The sequence below is a fragment of the Perca flavescens genome, chromosome 21, assembly GCF_004354835.1.
Source record: "Perca flavescens isolate YP-PL-M2 chromosome 21, PFLA_1.0, whole genome shotgun sequence".
In the NCBI taxonomy this organism is placed as follows: Eukaryota; Metazoa; Chordata; class Actinopteri; order Perciformes; family Percidae; genus Perca; species Perca flavescens.
In genome coordinates this window covers 7,499,196-7,518,954 of record NC_041351.1, presented here as the reverse complement: position 1 = coordinate 7,518,954, position 19,759 = coordinate 7,499,196, and the positions used below count along the sequence as shown (strand labels likewise).

The 19,759-nt window shown below is 39.7% G+C and overlaps 1 protein-coding gene and 1 non-coding gene across 3 annotated transcripts; both read right to left on the bottom strand.

The window, feature by feature from the left end:
- Positions 1 to 264: 264 nt before the first annotated feature.
- On the bottom strand, positions 265 to 379 carry LOC114548744 (U5 spliceosomal RNA). Its single transcript, XR_003691413.1, has one exon. It is a non-coding gene; the product is annotated as a U5 spliceosomal RNA (small nuclear RNA).
- A 1,888-nt stretch (positions 380 to 2,267) lies between these two features.
- On the bottom strand, positions 2,268 to 19,391 carry mfsd13a (major facilitator superfamily domain containing 13A). Of its 2 annotated transcripts, none has more exons than XM_028567697.1 (9): positions 19,111 to 19,391; positions 15,343 to 15,605; positions 14,511 to 14,590; positions 13,434 to 13,883; positions 13,187 to 13,307; positions 12,916 to 13,012; positions 5,056 to 5,227; positions 3,734 to 3,927; positions 2,268 to 3,291 (listed from the first exon to the last, which is right to left on the bottom strand). In XM_028567697.1, the coding sequence occupies exons 2-9, from the start codon at positions 15,508 to 15,510 to the stop codon at positions 3,041 to 3,043; spliced, it is 1,533 nt and encodes a 510-aa protein (XP_028423498.1). In that variant the 5' UTR covers positions 15,511 to 15,605; positions 19,111 to 19,391; the 3' UTR covers positions 2,268 to 3,040. The 2 variants fall into 2 exon arrangements, with proteins under 2 accessions (XP_028423498.1, XP_028423497.1); XM_028567696.1 differs by having other exon boundaries at positions 19,154 to 19,390.
- Positions 19,392 to 19,759: the final 368 nt, after the last annotated feature.

The following is a 19,759-nucleotide window of genomic DNA, read 5'->3' as shown; positions in this document are numbered from 1 at the left end:
TTGTGTCGAGAATTCTAGAACGCATGAAAGTTCATTTGCGCCATAGATATGTATATCTCTATGATTTGCGCAACTTCCACAAGAACACTGCGTCAATACACTCTCTTCACACGGAATCAACTTCTGTTGTGCCCTCCCAGTGTGTCAATTTCTCGTGATTCGTGACGCTACAAACTTTTATCTTAAAAATCGTACCTCACTTTGCTGGGTCTGTTAATAGTGATAACACTTTCGGGATTTCATTTGATTTTCACATGAATAGGAAGCCCCGCACGAGGCAGGGCATCAAAAAATTAGATTGAACTCATATTGTTCCTCTCCACGGAAATCTTTAGTAAAAGGCGAAAGATTTATACGATCTGAAGAGAAACATGAGTGTACTGACTGCTATGGGTTGCTGGAGAGCTAGTCACTTCCCGACATACACCTTACGGTAACGGTGGCAGTGCGCCGATAAAACTAGACCTAACAGTTTATGTCGTCTATAATCTATTCATGTGAATACACAATAGATTACAAAATACTGATTTAGATAAACGTGTTTAATCTAATTCTAAACGATAGATTTAGCAAACATTTGAAATATTGCGCCCAGTGCATGATGGGTAGCGGTACGTTGTTCCCGGTGACATACCGCACTATAAAGTTTTTGCTAGCTCCCGAACTTAATAAAATGAGCCCAATTGTCATACTCGTTAATAACTAGCTTAACCGTGAAAATAAAAACGGGGAAATACAGACAAAGGGGAATAAAATACCACAACAGGGCTTAAAAAACCATACGCATGCGCTTTACACATTGGCGTAAAAAAAAAGAAATCAAGAGGATTATCTCCTGCTACTTCCTTCTTCGCACAGGAAGCTTTCCAGTAGAGATGTAGGCTGGTCAGTACCCGATCCGTTCCAACCATAGACAGTATATAAGGTTCCAATTGAACAATCCGAATCCCACTATGGCCACGCCAAGACCCGCCCTTCAATAGCGTTCACACACTACTATTGGCCAGGCGGCCATGCTTACATGTACAGGTCCTATCCCCTGACCAATCCCCTAACCCGAACCTTAACCACTCGAGGTGAAATGCCTAACCCCAACCAATCGAGCTGCTTCGTAGGGCGGGTCTTGGCGTGGCCATAGTGGGATTCGTAATTTTGCGGCCTGGCCCTACACGAATGTCGTCGTGAAATGACAACATTCCGCGAAGTTACCTTTTAATTTGCGTTTAAATTAACTCTGTCCACGAAGCCTTTAACCGTTAAAACAGATCATAAAGTGAAGACTTGTAAAGAGTACTCCATTAACGATAGTGTACAGACCATCTTGTTCATCAAATGGGCAAGACAAAGGTATGGATGAAAATGAGGTCTCCATACCTTTTGTTATATTACATAATGTATTTTTTTCTTTCTAATTTCAATTTTCTTTTATCTTACAAAAATTACAATTGGATAAGGAAAAACACTCTGTGGTTGTTGAACTAAACACAACTCCTGTCAATACTAAGGGCTCACAAGTTGACATTACTTTTTTGTAAGGGTTCACAAGCCAAAAGACCTTTACTATTCTTCTCAAATAAGGGCTGAGCAGGGCTGTATTATTGCAGGAAACAAAGGCCTACTAGGTTATAATCCCTCATAAAACATTGCTGAACAATGGTGGGTGTCTTATAAACAAAGTGTAACTGCAGTGAAATCAGACAGTACCAGTTTCCCCACCTCTTTAAATAAAGGAACACCTTCAGGCATGTTTCTAAATTTACAATATTTGCCCCAATTATCTTTATGATGATGTCACATGTAGTGAAGTCTTGAGTTGCACACACATAGCAGGCCTATAAATGTCCAAAAAACATTTTGGTCTAAATTCTCACATAACAGACTGCAAATGGTTGGTGCCTCATATTAGTGATTGGTAACAATACCTACAATGTTAAGGATCAACAGTTACAGTGTAGACTTCCTTAACCCTTTACTCACGAGTGGTAGAAACAACTTTATATTTAAGTTTTGTGGCCTGGTAAAAAAAAAAAAAAAAAAAAAAAAAAAAAAAAAAAGAAAGACATTTGGATAATGTCCATTTTCCTATAAAGCCACTGGATTGTTATAATCTGTTGTGCAGTTTGGACAATTTTCTTTGTGGTTTGACAGGTAATCCGTCTCATAAAAAGGCATCACATCCCCCTGACTTTCAACATTGACGAGGTTTATTTGTGGTAATGCCACACATTCTTTGTACAATTTGAAAAATTACAAAAGTGAACTGATAATATGGTTACCACTGCATTATTTCTTTATTCATTATTACAGTCCAGAAAATATGAAACAATGTTAGAAGTACAACAGACAAATGGCAGTTTTGTGCAAAAAAACATCAATACTGTACACATCAGAAAATACAGTTCTCAGCATCAGACCGGCAGGGCATTCTGTGTAAATGTAAAAACCAATACAACGACTCAGCTCCGAAGAGGATTTCATGCAGTATAAATAGCACTCGAAACACATTAATGCAAGTTTATTTCATGTTCTTCATCTTGTTAATAACATTAGAAATCTGCATCTCTGTGATAAACCTTCCCTCCTTTTTTTTTTTTTTTTTTTTTTTTTTTTTAAATCAGGCTGATGTTACAGACAAATTAGCTAGCAGCAATAGGGCTCGGGCTGTACTCCAGACCAGGAGTATGCTAGACTAACTAGTTTAAAAGAGGGCACCCCATATTTAAAGCACACCATAAAAAGTTGTGAACTTGGTCCGTCTACATCAGACAGGACTGATTGGTTCCATTTATCTTTTGGTCATCTGTTCAAATATAAATATAGGTCAATATTCTAATATTAAAAAAATAAGGCAGGTTTAAAAATGTTTTTGTGTTACTCCCAGTGGGATTGGTCAACCTATTGTGCATTTTTCACCGTCCACAAAGCCACATGTTGTGCAGTGGTTCATGTTCATGCACAGAAGGCTGGGCTGCACAAAGGGATTGTAAAACCGCCCATTTAAGAAAGTGTCTGTGTGCAGCTTCACCCAGCTCTATTCAGTTCATATGGCCTTGACATCGATCAGGTGGCCATGCTGGGCCCCTTGCCTTAGGGTCTTGATCCCTTGCAGCTTGCGGCCGTGAAGTGTGAAGCGAGACCAGGCAGCCAGCTGGAGCAGGGCACAGGTGATAGGCACAAACACCAACATGTAGAAGCAGCCCAGGCGTAGAGGTGGAGTCCCCGAGCCTGAGGCAACGTCAGGCACAGAAACCACAGAGTCCTTCATGGGTTCCCGATCAAAAACATCATAACCTGGGGAAGAGAAATCCAACAGGAGAAAAAAGTAATTCCTTCAATAATTAAACAAATCAAATATACGAATTGGTCACGGGTAATGGCTAATCTAGTAAATTAACACTAAAAACTCATAATAGGTTATATTTAAGTGCATAATTGGCATACAATAATGTTTTTTTTTAAATGTTTTCTTTCCATAGAGCTCCATTTCCATTGATAAATACTTGTATTTGCTTTCTTGATGACAGTTAGACGAGAAAATGTATACCACTCATGTCTGTACGCTTAAAAAAAAAAAAGAAAAGAAAAAAAAGCTACAGCCAAAAGACAGTTCGCTTAGCTTATCATGAACTTATCATAAAGCGACATGAATGCAGAAACTTGTAGCAGCATTTGAAACAAGGTCATTATGTACACTTCATTATGGAGGCCCCAGTCGGGGTGTTTCTGTGTGTACCTGTGTAAACACACAGCAGCCAGGTGCCTATGAGTGGGGCGAATGTCTGGCCAGGTTTGGTCAACAAAGCAACCATCCCGAAGAGGAGAGCCGAGGTGGCCTGCTGTCGTCGATTGACCACAAAGTCCTCATCCACCAGATCGGTAATAACCAGTTTCAGCAGCTTGCACGTCCCCTCCGTAAACACTCGGTTACTAGGAGGAACAGAAGTGTCCAGTTACTGTCTCCAGCCCATACAGTTGTGTAGTTTGTGAAAAAAAAACGAAAGATGTTAATCAAGAGTAGATCGCTCAGTTCTACTTTAGAGGATTCCTGTTAATTAAGGTTTGTCAATCATCATTCATAAGGTTTCTATTTGGTGAGAGCAGAGAGCAGTCTCTTAGGAGGGGGGTGGTTAGTTTTTAATCAAGCCTGCTTGGGTGTGCCTTTGTGGTCAAAACCGCATTACACTGTGAAATACACTAACAATTTATAACTTGTGGCTGATATGTTTCTGTATCAGCTCAGCCTTAAGGTTTGAGAGAAAGAACCAAAAGCATTCACAAACTGTTGACAACTACCACGACTTTGACAAACATGACTAACTACACACACTTCATCAGGGCTCGGCTGCTGAGCCCTAGAGACTAGAGGGAGATTAGGAATCCTGTTTTCAACTATTATTAGACATTAATAATGGAATAAAGTGACAAACTAGCTACCTAAATGAAAACCTGGAAGTTGCTCAGCATCTTCTCTGAATCTGCAATGTAGATTTGCTCTTTATTTACCTTATATGGTTATTCTGTTTCTCCATATTCTCAATTCACTGTTGTCATTTCAGTATACTCTGTTCTACAACATCTATGGTCTGTCTTTCCTGGACGAGGGATCCCTGCTGTGTTCTCTCCTTTTCTTCCAGTTTAAAGAGTTAACTACAACCAAAATCTTTTTTTTGATTTAAAAAGTTCTTCCTTATTCCTTATCTGTCTATGGATAGAAAGTGTATGCCGTTATAGATTTAAGGCGTACGATTTTTTCTCGTTCTCAATAGTGAAAGAGGCACAAACTGGAGCAAAGTTTATCTTTCCCGGGAACAAAAGGTCTCGTAGCACAGAAAAGTTAACACAATATTTGGATACAACATGTAACAAATGTCGAGTTAACCTTGGAACAGAAAGAGTGCTTGACAAGTCCTTATGAACGTGAGGCATGGAACGACATGTGTTGCTGTGCGTTTGTGTATTCAGTGATGAAAAATAATGAACGAAAACAAGCCAACAAAAAAAATAAGCGGTCACACATCGGATCCCTGATGCGTGTGCTGATGTGCGTGGCCATACCTAGCAATGAAGATGCACAGCAGATAAATGTGGTCAGCCCCTGCCAACAGCATAGCCACACTAAGTCCCAGTTTGAGCATAAATAGCCAGCGGATAACCTGGTAAACCCCATAACGCTGGCACAGTGTCAGGAAATACAAGTTGTTCAGGTGGGGGGCAATGAAAGAGATGCCTGCGTGGGAGCAAAAGCAGAACTGCATTAAAAAAAAAAAGAATAATCAGCAGAAAGAATAGTAACTGTAAACATAGCAAATAGCAAATAATATAGAAATATATTCCATTCTAGCCACAATAAGATCTGTTTCTAACAATTCAGCAGATGTATTTCAGAATACCACGTCACTGGTTTTCTGCCATCTTCATGATCTTTAAATCTGGGAGGATGATTGGATCAAAATATCATTGGGCATCAACATATTCATCTACTTATTGACAACTAAAATGTGATTGAAATATATAAAAAAAAAAAAAAAAAATTGTGTCACTAGCTTGCATGCTGGCAGTAATGGTATACCTTTAATCTGTGTTTTTCTCCATTCCGTATAACTTCAATCTCACACTCAAACCCAGTACGTCGGTCTGAGCTCCTGTCCGATGACTGTACGTGCTAACTGTTATTGCATTATTGCACTCCATTATCTCTATCACGCCCCATTGCATATTTGCACATCTTCACCTGCATTGCTATCACATTCTGTTTATGTTCTTTTGCACTATTTATCTGCCCTGGTATGCTCAACTGTTATTCCTCCCACCTTTGTCACACAATTTTTGTACACTACAATCTGCACTAACTGTATATTGACTCTTCACTACATTCATCATTTACAGTGTTGGGCAAGTTACTTCCAAAATGTAATACATTATAGATTACTAGTTACTGTCATTTGAGAGTAATTAGTTATATTACAATATTACTGTCTCTGAATTGTAATGCGTTACACTACTTTTGCATTACTTTTGAGTTACTTTCGCCAAAATACCAGCAGAAGTTTGACTTGGCAGCGAGCTTGTGAATTTCATCACTGGATCAATAAAGTCTCCTCTTTATCCACTTTAATACACCATAGATTATTCATAATATTTGCATAATTAATATGGATATGCAAAGTAACTAAAGCTATAAAAATAGATAAGTAAAACGTACAATAGGCAAGTAGGAGACAATAAAAATACTTAATTAAAAGTAGGCCTACCTTACAGTTGTATTGAAGTACGGCATTGTTGTAAAATGTTTGTTTAAAGCACTTTGAAAAAGAAATTCATGTTGTTTAGTTTAAAACAGTCTAAAGTCAATTGTAGTGCGATTAAAACTCACTATTTACATTTACAATAGTCTACTTGATTTACAGCTGATATGTGAAAAGGTACACAACCTTATTTAACAGTAATTTAGTTTTACTGCGAACCGTCACAGGAATTGCTTTTATTTTGAAGTAGTTTACACGGAAGTTGTCTGTTGTGTACTCTTGCTAGCTTGTGTTGAGACGAACGTGAGACCCTAGAGCAGGGGTCACCAACGCGGTGCCCGCGGGCACCAGGTAGCCCCCAAGGACCACATGAGTAGCCCTCAGGCCTGTTCTAAAAATGAAAATTGAATATTGATATTATCGGTTACCCACCTTGTTAAGTCATTGTTGATAATTATTGTGAGAAATCATTAACATGACCAGTGTCTTCACATAAATGAGTATCATTAATCATTAATAATCATATATAACTAAAGGCAAACTGAGCAAATTTGTTATTTCAGAAGAGTGTATCAAACTGGTAGCGCTTCGTATGACTCAATACCCATAAAGTAGCTCTCAGTTTCAAAAAGGTTGGTGACCCCTGCCCTAGAGGCAAACATCTCCGTCAAGCTAAGTTGCTCACTTTCTTGTGTGTAAAACTGCAACATATTGAACAGTAAATGGTCACAGTAAAAGACAAGCGTTTTTGGTCGTCATTCGAAGCCATTCCACTACAGGCAGAGTTACTCTCTATGGCTGATAAAATGCAATCATATTTACGTGTCTAAACTTTAATTCCCGACATGTTTAAATCTGTCAGCGGCTCGGACACACTGCTGTCCGCGCTGACGTGCCGTCACCTGTTGGGACACAGATGTTATGAAATAATACTCAGGGCTTTTTTTCCCTGTGAACAAACGTTTCGCGACTGCGGTCAAGCCAGCCTCCACTTCGAAATGAGCAGTCAAACTAGCCGACCCTATCTTTCGCGGTGCGCGTATACACTTGCTATTACGGTGAGACCGCCGGCCTGTCAGAAAGAAAGAAAGATATATTTTAGCACACCTCACAACCTGTCACTGCATGATATGCTGAATTCCAAAATAAGAGCCCCCTAAAACTCAAATACACCATTCAGAAAATCATACAAATAAAAGTCCTAGCTTCCAAAGACCAATTTCACCTCAGATGGATAGGACTCGTTCTCAAGATGTGATCTACAATGTTTCAGGGCATTCTGATGTTGTTTTCCAAAATAAGAGCCCCCCAAAACTCATATACACGCTGTTTTGTCTACACATTCAGAAAATCATAAAAATAAAAGTCCTAGCTTCCACAGACCAATTTCACCGCAGATGGAGAGGACTCCTTCTCAAGGTGTGATCTACAATGTTTCAGAACATTCTGATTTACAGTTTCAAAATAAAAGCCTCTCAAAGTCTGAAATATGAGACTAATTAGATATGATTTTGGATTCAATTTAAAAGGAAGCGCCATGTTATCAAAGAATAATTCCACTTGAGGGTTATAGTACACAACCCCATAGTGTAACCCAGTAAGTATCAAGAGATTCTGATGTAAAGTTTCAAAATAAAAGCCTGTCAAAGTCTCAAATATGAGGCATACAACATATGATTTTGGATTCAATTTAAAAGGAAGTGCCCTGTTATCAAAGAATAATTCCACTTGAGGGTTATAGTACACGACCCCATAGTGTGACCCAGTAAGTATCAAGACATTCTGGAAAGCTGGAAAGCATGAAGACATGCTGGAAAGTATGTTCTGTTGGGGGAAGATTTGCTGCTGACGAATCTGTGGTAGATGCTAATCTGTACCTCAGCACATCCAGGTTGGAACAGTGATGTCCATCCAACTTTTTCTTTTGGCCATACAGAAGGAGGGGATACCTTCTTGCCACAGGCAAAGCCTCTTCCAGGCTACCAGAGAGTCCACATTTAGTAATTGCCTGTAACTTACAAAGATGGGTCTTCAGTCTTGTGAGGGCAGTGGCCTTCCCAATTCTGTACAAACTGCTTATGGTGTTACAACCTGTGAGGGCGTGGCATGCAGTTAAACAATCACAAAGCACTGCTCCAAGCTTCTGAGCGATCAACTAGGGACAAATCTTTCCTTAAGGCCATGTCCAGAGTGCATAAACACTGCTGAGGATCCAATTATCCCTTTGCTTGAATAGTATAGCAGCAAAACTAGTACATCTGTATCATCACATTCAACAATTAGACAAGAATGTGACTGTGCAAGGTGTATTGCATGTACAGTACCTTGCAAAAGTATTCACCCCCCTTGGCTTTTTACCCATTTTGTTACATTACAGGCTTTAGTTCAATGTTTTTGTATCTGAATGTTATGTGATGAATCAAAACACAGTCTAAGTTGGTGAAGTGAAATGAGAAAAATATACATAAAATTATTTTTTAGAAATAAAAAACAGAAAAAGTCAATGTGCATAACTATTCACCCCCGTAAAGTCAATACTTTGTAGAACCACCTTTTGTGGGAAGCACAGCTCTAAGTCGCTTTGGATAAGTCTGTATGAGCTTGCCACATCTACATCATCCCATTCCTCCTTGCAAAACCGCTCTAGCTCTTTCAAGTTGGAGGGTTTGCGCTTGTGAACAGCAATCTTTAAGTCTGACCACAGATTTTCTATTGGACTGAGGTGTGTTTGGGGTCATTGTCCTGCTGGAAGGTGAACCTCCGTCCTAGCCTCAAATCACGCATAGGGTTACAGGTTTTTCTCAATAATATCCCTGTATTTGGCACCATCCATCTTTCCCTCAACTCTGACCAGTTTCCCAGTCCCGGCTGCTGAAAAACATCCCCACAGCATGATGCTACCACCACCATGTTTCACTGTGGGGATGGTGTTCTTTGGGAAATGGGATATGTTGGGTTTGCCCCAGACATAGCGTTTTCTTTGATGGCCAAAATGTTAAATTTTAGTCTCATCAGACCAACGCACCTTACTCCATACATTTTGGGAGTCTCCCACATGCCTTTTTGCAAACTCAAAACTATTCATTTTCGCTCAAAGTAATGGCTTTCTTCTGGCCACTCTGCCATAAAGACCAACTCTATGGAGAGCATGGCTTATTGTCGTCCTATGTACAAATACTCCAGTCTCTGCTGTGGAACTCTGCAGCTCCTCCAGGGTTACCTTAGGTCTCTGTGCTGCCATACTTGCCCGATCCGTGAGTTTTGGTGGGCGGCTGTCTCTTGGCAGGTTTGCTGTTGTGCCATGTTCTTTCCATCTGGTTATGATCGATTTGATGGTGCTCCTGGGGATCATCAAAGATTTGGATATTTTCTCATAACCTAACCCTGACTTGTACTTCTCAACAACATTGTCCCTTACTTGTTTGGAGAGTTCCTTGGTCTTCATGGCAGTGTTTGGTTAGTGGTGCCTCTTGCTTAGGTGTTGCAGCCTCTGGGGCCTTTCAAAAAGGTGTGTATATGTAACAACAGATCATGTGACACTTAGATTGCACACAGGTGGACATCATTTCAGTAATTTTGTGACTTCTGAAGGTAATTGGTTGCAGAGCTTTTTATGGGCTTCATAACAAAGGGGGTGAATACATACGCACATGCCAATTTTCAGTTTATTACTAAAAAATAGTTTTATATTTTTCTCATTTCCCTTCAGCAACTTAGACTATTGTGTTTGGATTCATCACATAAAATTCAGATTTAAAAAAACATTGAACTAAAGGCTGTAATGTAACAAAATAGGTAAAAAGCCAAGTGGGATGAATACTTTTGCAAGGCACTGTAACACCAGCCTTGTGTCAGCCACCTCCTGGTCACTGTAAAGATCTGTCAAGCAGTCAATGCCTGACTTGCTAACCCTCTTAACCTCCCGACCATATTCAAAGCCACCAGCTAAGATGTCAGTGTTCCCTGAAGAAATTCTCGTTGGCCCAGTACTGGCGATGTAGGAGCCTCAGAGGCTAGCGTTATGCTTCTTACTCCTTTTGCTAGCTGTTTCCCTTGAAGCAACTGTCAAGATGTTGCCTCTGCATACACATATGAGTCAGTATGTCAAAGAGTCCACCATCACCATAGAGCTTTCCAATTCTTGCTAGGTAAGCCATCACGATATGCATACCAGTCTCATTGTGATATTTCCTTGTAAGGGCGATGGTTTGCTCCACAAGATCTGTTGTGCTTTACTATAAATAGCATGGTCTGCTGTCACAAGAATATGGTGCTGTCCCAGTTCCGCATCAAGCTGTACAAGTCGTATCATAGTTGTTATAGTGTTTGATAGACATGACCACCAAGACTCAGTCAAAGATCTTGAAAGACAAAGAAGAGGCACCATTCAAACCAGCAGACAAACACATATCATCACAGGACAAACATGTGTTCCAAACTACAGAAAATACCTAAGGATCAGTGTAAACAAGGCTGCTCTATGTAGCTTTGTCAGCACCTACATCGCCAGTACTGGGCCAACGAGTGCTGAGAGCCTTGTACCAAACAGCAGTGTGGCGTCACAGCCACCTGGTCAAACCTCTTCTCTGGAACCCAGTTGGTAGAGGATGGAGGCTCAAAGAAGATGGGTGCATTGAACCTGTGATGTTACAGAAGACACCAGCACCTAAAGAAGTTAGAGACATCACCCACTACTATACTGTAAAGACGGAAACTGCAACGATGCCACCAAATGCCAGTGTCTTTCAGTGGGCTTGACCTGCACAGAGTTTTGCTCTTGCCCTTTCCCAGGCTATCCAAATATGACACACTTTGTCACTGATGACAATGTGGATGAGTGACAGTGGTGTGTTGCAGTGGTAACATCATGGGGGGCTGACCTCCCCAAAGTGGCCACTGGAAAAACATTGTTGGGTTTTAGTTCTACCTCCAGTAGGGGTATCTCAAAAACTAAAGCCCTTTTTGACCATTTGTCACCAGCCTAAATATGCCTCCTATTTGAGACTTTAACAGGCTTTTATTTTGAAACTGTACATCAGAATGTCTTGATACTTAATGAGTCACACCATGGGGTCGTGTAATATAACCCTGAAGTAGATTTATTGTTTGATAACAGGGCATTTCCTTTTAAATTGAATCTAAAATCATATCTAATTTGTCTCATATTCGAGACTTTGACAGGCTTTTATTTTGAAACTGTACGTCAGAATGTCCTGAAACATTGTAGATCACACCTTGAGAAGGTGTCCTATCCATCTGAGGTGAAATTGGTCTGTGGAAGCTAGGACTTTTATTTTTATGATTTTCTGAATGTATTGACAAAACAGCTAATATATGAGTTTTGGGGGACTCTTATTTTGGAAAACATCAGAATGCCCTGAAACATTGTAGATCACATCTTGAGAACGAGTCCTATCCATCTGAGGTGAAATTGGTCTTTGGAAGCTAGGACTTTTATTTGTATGATTTTCTGAATGTGTAGACAAAACAGCGTGTAGGCTATATGAGTTTTAGGGGGCTCTTATTTTGGAATTCAGCATATCATGCAGTGACAGGTTGTGAGATGTGCTAAAATATATATATATATATATATATATATATATATATATATATATATATATCTATCTTTCTGACAGGCAGACTGTCTCACCGTAATAGCAAGTGTATACGCGCACCGCGAAAGATAGGCTAGTTTGACTGCTCATTTCGAAGTGGAGGCTGACTTGACCGCAGTGTTTCGCGGTGTTGGGAAGTTCTTAAAAAATGTTGCGTTAAAATGCGTTGTAACTTGCGTTACTGAGATTGTAACGGGTATATTACCGAAATTTAATTAGTAATGCGTTATATTACTGCATTACAGCAAAAAGGAATACATTACTGTAATTGCGTTACTTTTGTAACGCGTTACTCCCAACACTGATCATTTATACAGACTGTCTATTCCGGTTTACTGTGTTATTACTGACCTATATCACTAACTAGATCACAACTTGCACTAACTGTGAATTGACTCTTCACTACATTTCAGCATTTATATAGACTGTATATTCATTTATATTGCATTATAACAGACCTATATCAGAAACTATCATAATTTGCACTAAATGTAGATTGAATTTTCACTAAATATCAGCATTTATATAGACCGTCTATTCATTTATATTGCCATATAACTGTTCAACATCACACATCATTGTTTTTTTCAGTTTTTGTTCGACACTTAACTACATCTCAGCAGTGATATAGACTGTCTATTCATGTATACTGTGTTCTTACCATATCACTTTTGCATATCCATCGTCTTACTTACACCTCACTTTGCACCGGCTTTGTAATGCTTACTTAATCTGCACTTTATGTAGCCTATTGTATTCTCTATTCCTGTATTGTATTGAATGTGAAACTATTTGTTGTCCTGCATGCTTATGCTTTTCTTGGCCAGGTCGCCGTTGCAAATGAGAACCTGTTCTCAACGGCCTACCTGGTTAAATAAATAAATTCTCTAAAAGAATACTCACACTCCTCTTGCTGTCAATTTCAAATCATATGTGATTTCCTTAAAACATTTTGTGTGTATTATGCTGTGCCAATTACTGCAGTATCTATTACTAACAAACTTGAATTAAGAAGACTTGAATTAAGAGGAAAGCGTGAGTTATTTGTCCCTTACCGAGTAAGATTGAACCTGTAGAGGCAGAAACATTGTCAGACAGCAGATGTTCCAGGAAAAGAGGAAAGAAGTTGCTGTTGAAATGGCAGTGAAACACCTTTAGGGGAACAGAGACAACAATAAAAGTTAACTGAGTAGATCAAGTAATAAAACCCTGAGCGATGTTCCACAAAACATGTTTCCTGGAATGAGAAGCGTGAAAGAGTGAAAGTGTCTGCCCACTTTATCTCTACTAGCACTTTCAGCAAATCTAATGTGGTTAATAACTTACCTGAATAAGGTTCATTGACACAAACCACATGAAGTTCTTGTGTTTGGAGAGCTGCTTGAGGTACTGTCCAAGGGTGACAGCTTTTTCTGGGTGAGTAAGTGGAGCGTTTTCAACACTCAGCCTGCGACAGAGCGAAAGTAAATAAGAGAGGAGTGACATGGAGAGAAGAAAAAAAAAAAAAAAACATCAACACAGTCCAAAAGCCTGTCAACTAAAGTTAATTTCAAGATCTTAAGAAAATCCTCACTCTTTGAGTGTCAGTGCCTCATCCTGTCTTGGACGGACTTCCTTTTGGAAACGCTGCTGTAGCAACCGAGACACTAACAAAAAGCCCAAGATGGAAAAAGCTGAAAGAATCACGCAGAAGAGACGGAAGGAGTAGAAATCCTCCTTGTTCCAGAAGCAGTAAGACAGAAATACGGAGAATGAGCCCAAAGCACTGAACACGGAGCAGTGGAAGTTGAGGCGTGTGCGATCGACTGCGGACACAGCGAGGTCCGCCAGCAGGGCACTGTGGTGGAGGTCCACCATTGTGAGGAAACCATCGTACAGACACAGGCACAGCAGGAACTGCAGCCCTGGTCTGGCCCACGCCACCCAGAAAGCCAGGAAGGACAGAGCGAAGAGAGGGCCATTCGTGGAGAGGGCCTTTAGGCGCTTCAGCACCACCTCTGGAGTGGTGATCGAAGAGCCTGACCTGGGTGGAAAAACAAAAATCTGAGTAATTAGATATAAACACAACTTTTGCGATAATTAAAACGTTTTCCTGGTGCAACAACATAAACAGATAGGGCCAAAAGACCTATATAAATACTGTAAAGCTATTTGATTCTGTTCTGTTGCCAGAGGTTATATTAGTGGTAACTTTAACATGGTTGATGTTATATGTAGAACCACCTATGTAAATACAGAACACCATGGACACAATACAATATACTAAAACCATCATTAAAAAAAGGACAGAGTCACAGACAGTTTAATCAAAATGAAATGTAAACACAGATGGCTACTTCATGTTTGACAATTGTCACTCTGATGACGCGTTTACCTAGCCTCATGAGCATTACTGCAGCTGATAAAAGAGGTAACACTGAAACTGTTGCCAATGTGGGGGTGTATAAATGTCGTAGCTTCGGGGCAACGTGTGAAGGAACCACAGCGTTAGAAATCTGCAGTTTGTCTGGAACGCTAGGAGGGAATTGAGGGCTTATTCTCATTGAGACGTTGTCTGTCGCAGTCACATCCATGTTTAGGAAGCCCAATTTAGCAAAGTGTTGTTTTTCTCTGAGAAAAAGGAGAAAGAAAGCAGGATGGAGGCACTTACTGAGGAGAGCTGAGGAAGGCGCGATCACTCAGCCAGCCGAAGAGAGGGTCATTCAGACTGTTCCATAGAAGAAACACTCCCTGTGGAGCAGCAGACAGAGGGCAGATAACACAACAATAATGCTATTTAAAAATCGACAAATAAAAGGAGGATGATGGTTTATCAATGAGCTAGAAAGTGATATCACGCTTTAAGAAAAGAAAACTAAGGGGAGGACTGTGGCTCTAAATAATTGTGATACTTACGTAGAGACTTCAGTAGCCATTACAATAATCCAATTATCATCAGGCATTTCTATTTTATTTTTATTTAAGTACAGCTGGGCAATATACTACCACAATTTTATCTTACCTTTATTTATTCAGGGAAGGTTCACTGAGAGGAAGCCTCTTTTTTGCAGGGTTAAGGGCCTTGCTCAAGGGCACCTCAGTGGTGGCAATGATACACTATTTACAGAATGATAATGTAATAAATTAATTCCAAAGGGATTTCTGTGAAATCATGACCCACAGTTTTCCATACCTAAATAGATATCCTATACACTGTATAGCTAAACTAGAAGAACATCTTCTGGTTACTGTGTGATGCTAATTTTTTCTGTAGAGCCCAGCCTCATTAAATGTTCTCCAGCCCAAATGGTTTTAAAGATGGAAAACGGTGGCTAAACATGGTGGCCACATACCAAACTGGATAGCAGGACTCACATACAGTCTTAAAAAAAACAAAAAAAAAACACAGTTGACACACAGCAACATCAAACTGGTAATTAGTGCTACATTTCCTGCCTGGACTACAAGTCAAAATGTACAGACATAAGTCTCTTGTCACTCACCTCTCCCACCCAGAAGGAGAATTTATCAATCTTGTAGACCGACACAAATGTCTCCACATAGTAAAGGAGGAACACATTGTGGAGGATGGAGGTGAACAAGGCCAAAGAGCCGTAGAGCACTGCAGTAGAGACAACGCTTTGCCAGCAGCCCCAGGCGCTCCTGCCCATTCTTCTTTCTCAATCACTCTGTTCCGTCTTTTCTCTGTGCCAAGCTGCAATCATGTCACAGCCCGGCCGACCCAGGGTCACCACCTCATCATAGCCTGCAAAAAAACACAGTGCAAGTGGATAAATCCACAGTTATTTTCAGATCAGTAGACAAGGGAAAAACATTATTCTCTCACCCTGAAGCAAAAAGACATGATGTATAAGTGAGCACTCTACATCTGAATATGGTAAAGATATTTCTGAGCATTACTGGAAATTACAGCAACGTCTCTAATATTAACATGTCTCCGTCTCTGCACAGAGTTTGAGCAGACCAAAGCGGAGCTATTTTCATAGCAATGGTACAGTAAGTAGTCATTAAAGTTAGTTAGGCTGTAGGCCACTGTTCCTTTCTCCTTTGGCCCACGCCCAGCCGTGGTCTGTGTAAAACTCAGTAATTTTCACGACCAATCTTCTGACACTCCACGTCACACGAAGCTGGTCTTCTTCACAGTGAAACGACAAAAGGAAAGTCATACGATCATCACATCATTCTTTTCAGGCAAAGTGCTTTCACTATGCTGTATTGTCCTAAGGTATCCTATTCAAAATTGCATTCTGAGGCTGCTTTTTTTTTTTTTTTTTAAGATAAAGCAAGCACTGGCTTGAAAATCACACTTGTCTCCATGTCACAGTTCCTTGTAAATGTGTCTTTTGTCACACCCCAACTGAGGAGACAGAGTTCCCCATAATGAAAGCAAATCCTGCATCGTTTACATATTCTCAGGCTCATTTCAATTTCCTTCTTGAAGCCCCTAGTGCAGTCCCACACGTAGCACCCTTAGGAAAAAAAAAATTCAGGCTTCTTACTTCACACCTGACTCCCACAAGCTCAGGCTTGATCCTACAAATATGCTCTCACATATTCAGTTGGGAAAAAAAAACAGAAAAGCTCACAATAACAAGCTCACAATAACAGTGTGTCAAGGCGATGTGATACTTTCTGTCGGAATCAACCACAATGTAGCGTCTAAGAAAAGCTACAAAACCGCATATTCACATCAGGATCTCAGTGAGATAGCAAACTTGGCAAAAGCAACCTCCTTTGGAGTGCAACAAAAAGCTTTCCAACCTTGTTCCTATCAGATCCAAGCAGTGAAGTGGGATGACTCTCAGCTGGCTGCACCATATCACATCTCGAACACGTATCTTACAACAGCAAGACGTGGAAACTATAAACATCCAATTAATGTCCTCTCAGCCACAGCAGATAAAGAGTGATATCCACCTGTGGAGAGGTTTCTCGGCAGGGACTCCGTTCTATTCACTCTGATAGCCAAAAGATATGAACGCCAAATAAGGTTGACTGATCTTAAACCCGATTACCAGAAACCGGTAAAAGGGGGCATCTCTCATCCCGTTTATCAGAATCAAAATACTTTATTCATCCCCTCAGGGAAATTTTAAGTTTCGGTAGCTCAGTCAAATTTATGGTAAAAATAGGAAAGAATAAACTAGTCAATAAGTGTATAAAGTAACATAGCTTAAGTGCAAGAAATATAAAGTTAAGTAAAAGTAAAGTAAGATTAGGTTAAAAAGATTGTGTTGCTATATAATGTATTGTACAAATGCTATTTTGGATATGTTGTACACATTTAGATCATAAATGTGGTTGATTATATAGAAGCTGGAAAAAGCCAAACAATGTTAGCAGGTTTTTAAACTGAATTGCATAGATCTGATTCTGAAAGTACAGTTTAATTAGTCTGGATGTCTGATTTAGTAGTTTAAAGCAAAGAAGGGATGGAAGGTTTGCTTAAGACTATTAATCCGCTGCTTATTAGTAAAATCCATGGAAATACCGGAATAGATATTATTTGAATATTTTCTACTGTTTTGGGTTACTTTGTCTCTAAAATACATAATTTGAATAAGGGGTGTATTTATGAATGTGTTTATTGAGTATTACTATTGCATTTTGTATTACTATTACTTTTTTTGGACAAAAGTATAATTAAATGTCAGATAAAAAAAAGCTCTCTAGCAAATCCCATAAAAATAATAAACTCAAATTAGAATCTTATCAAAAGTGACCCTATTTTTAGGGAAGTTATTCCTGCTTCTTCTAAGATCAGTTTCAAAAGGCCCCTTACACTAAAGGATGGATTAGTGCCAAGTAGGGCTGTCCTTGACTAAAGAAATTCTTAGTCGACTAACACTTATAGGATTTTGTCGACTAATTGATTAGTTGATTTAATTGACAGAGCTGTGCGCTTTGAGAGGTGGTGAAGACTAGAAAAGCACAATATAACTGTAGTTAATTAACCATCTGTAAAACTGAGTTTCTCCACAATTAATCCTGCAAAAGCACCCCTTTAAATATTGTGTTTACCATAAATGTGCTCAGAAGTTTCTTGGAAATGAGTAATTAAGCATGAATAAGCATAAAAAATGACTAATCGACTAAAGAAATCTTAGTCGACTAAGACCAAAACAACCGATTAGTCGACTAATCGACTAAGAGGTGGCAGCCCTAGTACCAAGCCATCTACCTGCCAATAATAACAAAAAACTAGGCTTCATAGACCATTTTTAAGGGTTCTTACAAATGTGACCTTTGCAACTATTGTGGTGATATAAAGGAATGCAAGCAATTCAAAACATTCATTAACTGTAACACACGTTTGTGGTGTACAGCTTGTACTGTAGGCTACCTGTGGTTGTTTTGTACATAGGCTAGACAAAGAGACGACTGAGGGACAGAGTCTCTGAGCATAAGTATGCAATTAGAAAAGCTAATTTGGATTACTGCCACACCTGTCTGCACAGCGCTGTACCCTATGGATAAGCATTTTTTAGAGTACATAGGCCATAACGGTTGTATATTGTTATTGTATTCTTATCCCTTTCTTTCTTCTATACATCATGTAGAGCTATCTAGTGGTCATATTTACCATTTGTTACCTGTGAGTTTACGGTCTCCTTGCTCAGGTGTTTGATAACCAGGTGTTGGCGATCATTTTGTATCTGCTAAAGGTGGAACTGTGTGCTTAGGGCTAAGGTTGCACCCTAAGGAAGGATGTTTGTGCTGCTTACTCAGCTCTATTTTAACATGTAGCCTACTAATCATTTCAATATTAGTCATCCAAATATAGGCTTTTTGATTTAATGCCAGAAGAGTGCCTTGGACCTTTTCTTCTTTTTTTTTAACTTTTGTGTTCCCTTCCAAACACTCCGGACCTTTTTTCTTCTAAAAGTAACGTAACAACTATCTAAGGTATCATTATTTATTCACTATCTGGTATGGTTATTGCCTAGCTAGCTAACGTTAATTAATAAGCTTGGACTAACATGACTATCAGTAAACTTGCTCATATTCGACCATTAAAGCTACAACTAACACCCCACATGTTGCGTAGTCCGCTGTCTGATAATAGCAGCTGGCAAGATCGAATGTATAATATACTGTCTGATAATCTATTATTGAATTGGAGAACGTTGCCAACTAGCTAAGCTAGGCAGTTAGCACTAGCTAACCTAATTTAAATGCTAGCGTTAGCTAACGTAGCTGGATAACGAAAACAGGCTGCCGATATGGAGATAAACATATTCACAACTTACTTCAAGTATATTCATAACGGAACAAGAGGGAAATGTCACGTACCGACAAAAGACCTGTTAACCAAACTGAATAAATTGTGTTTTTTCTCGATGGGAAGCTGACTTGTTGGCTCAGGCTCTTCCTCTCGTCAGCAGCAGCTGTGTAACTGGAGGCGTACACACCACGTCATGACAACTAAAGTCGGTTACTCACATCCGTGACGGCCGGAAAAAAAACAACATCCGTGACTGCCGTGGTGGATTTGTGAAAGAGTTTCCCGGTAGCGATATTTCTTTTCCTACTATGGCCACGCCAAGACCCGCCCTTCAATAGCATTCACACACTACTATTGGCCAGGCGTCCATGCTTACATGTACAGGTCCTATCCTTTCTTTTACTGTCTATGGTCCTATTCTATGATCCTGTACAGTCAAACAGATAATAGTCCGCCCTTTATATCTCTAATATACAGCGCTGAAATAGTCTAGTTAACAGCGCCACCCTGTGTCAATGTTACCAGAACCGGTTATCCCAGTTTGTATAGTCTCGCATTGCCAGACCTATTTGACCTATGTGATATGTGTCAACCTGGAGCTGCAGGAGGTAGGCCTACCTGCAGGACAGCTTTCCTTCACTGTCAGTGACAGAAAGTAACTAATTACACTTACT

Coding starts and splice junctions, on each gene's coding strand:
- mfsd13a (XM_028567697.1), bottom strand. CDS start 15,510: ATGGGCAGGAGCGCCTGGGGCTGCTGGCAAAGCGTTGTCTCTACTGCA. Junction 14,591..15,342: donor TCTCCTTCTGGGTGGGAGAG/GTGAGTGACAAG, acceptor GCTGCTCCACAG/GGAGTGTTTCTTCTATGGAA. Junction 13,308..13,433: donor GAGGCACTGACACTCAAAGA/GTGAGGATTTTC, acceptor GCTCTGTCGCAG/GCTGAGTGTTGAAAACGCTC.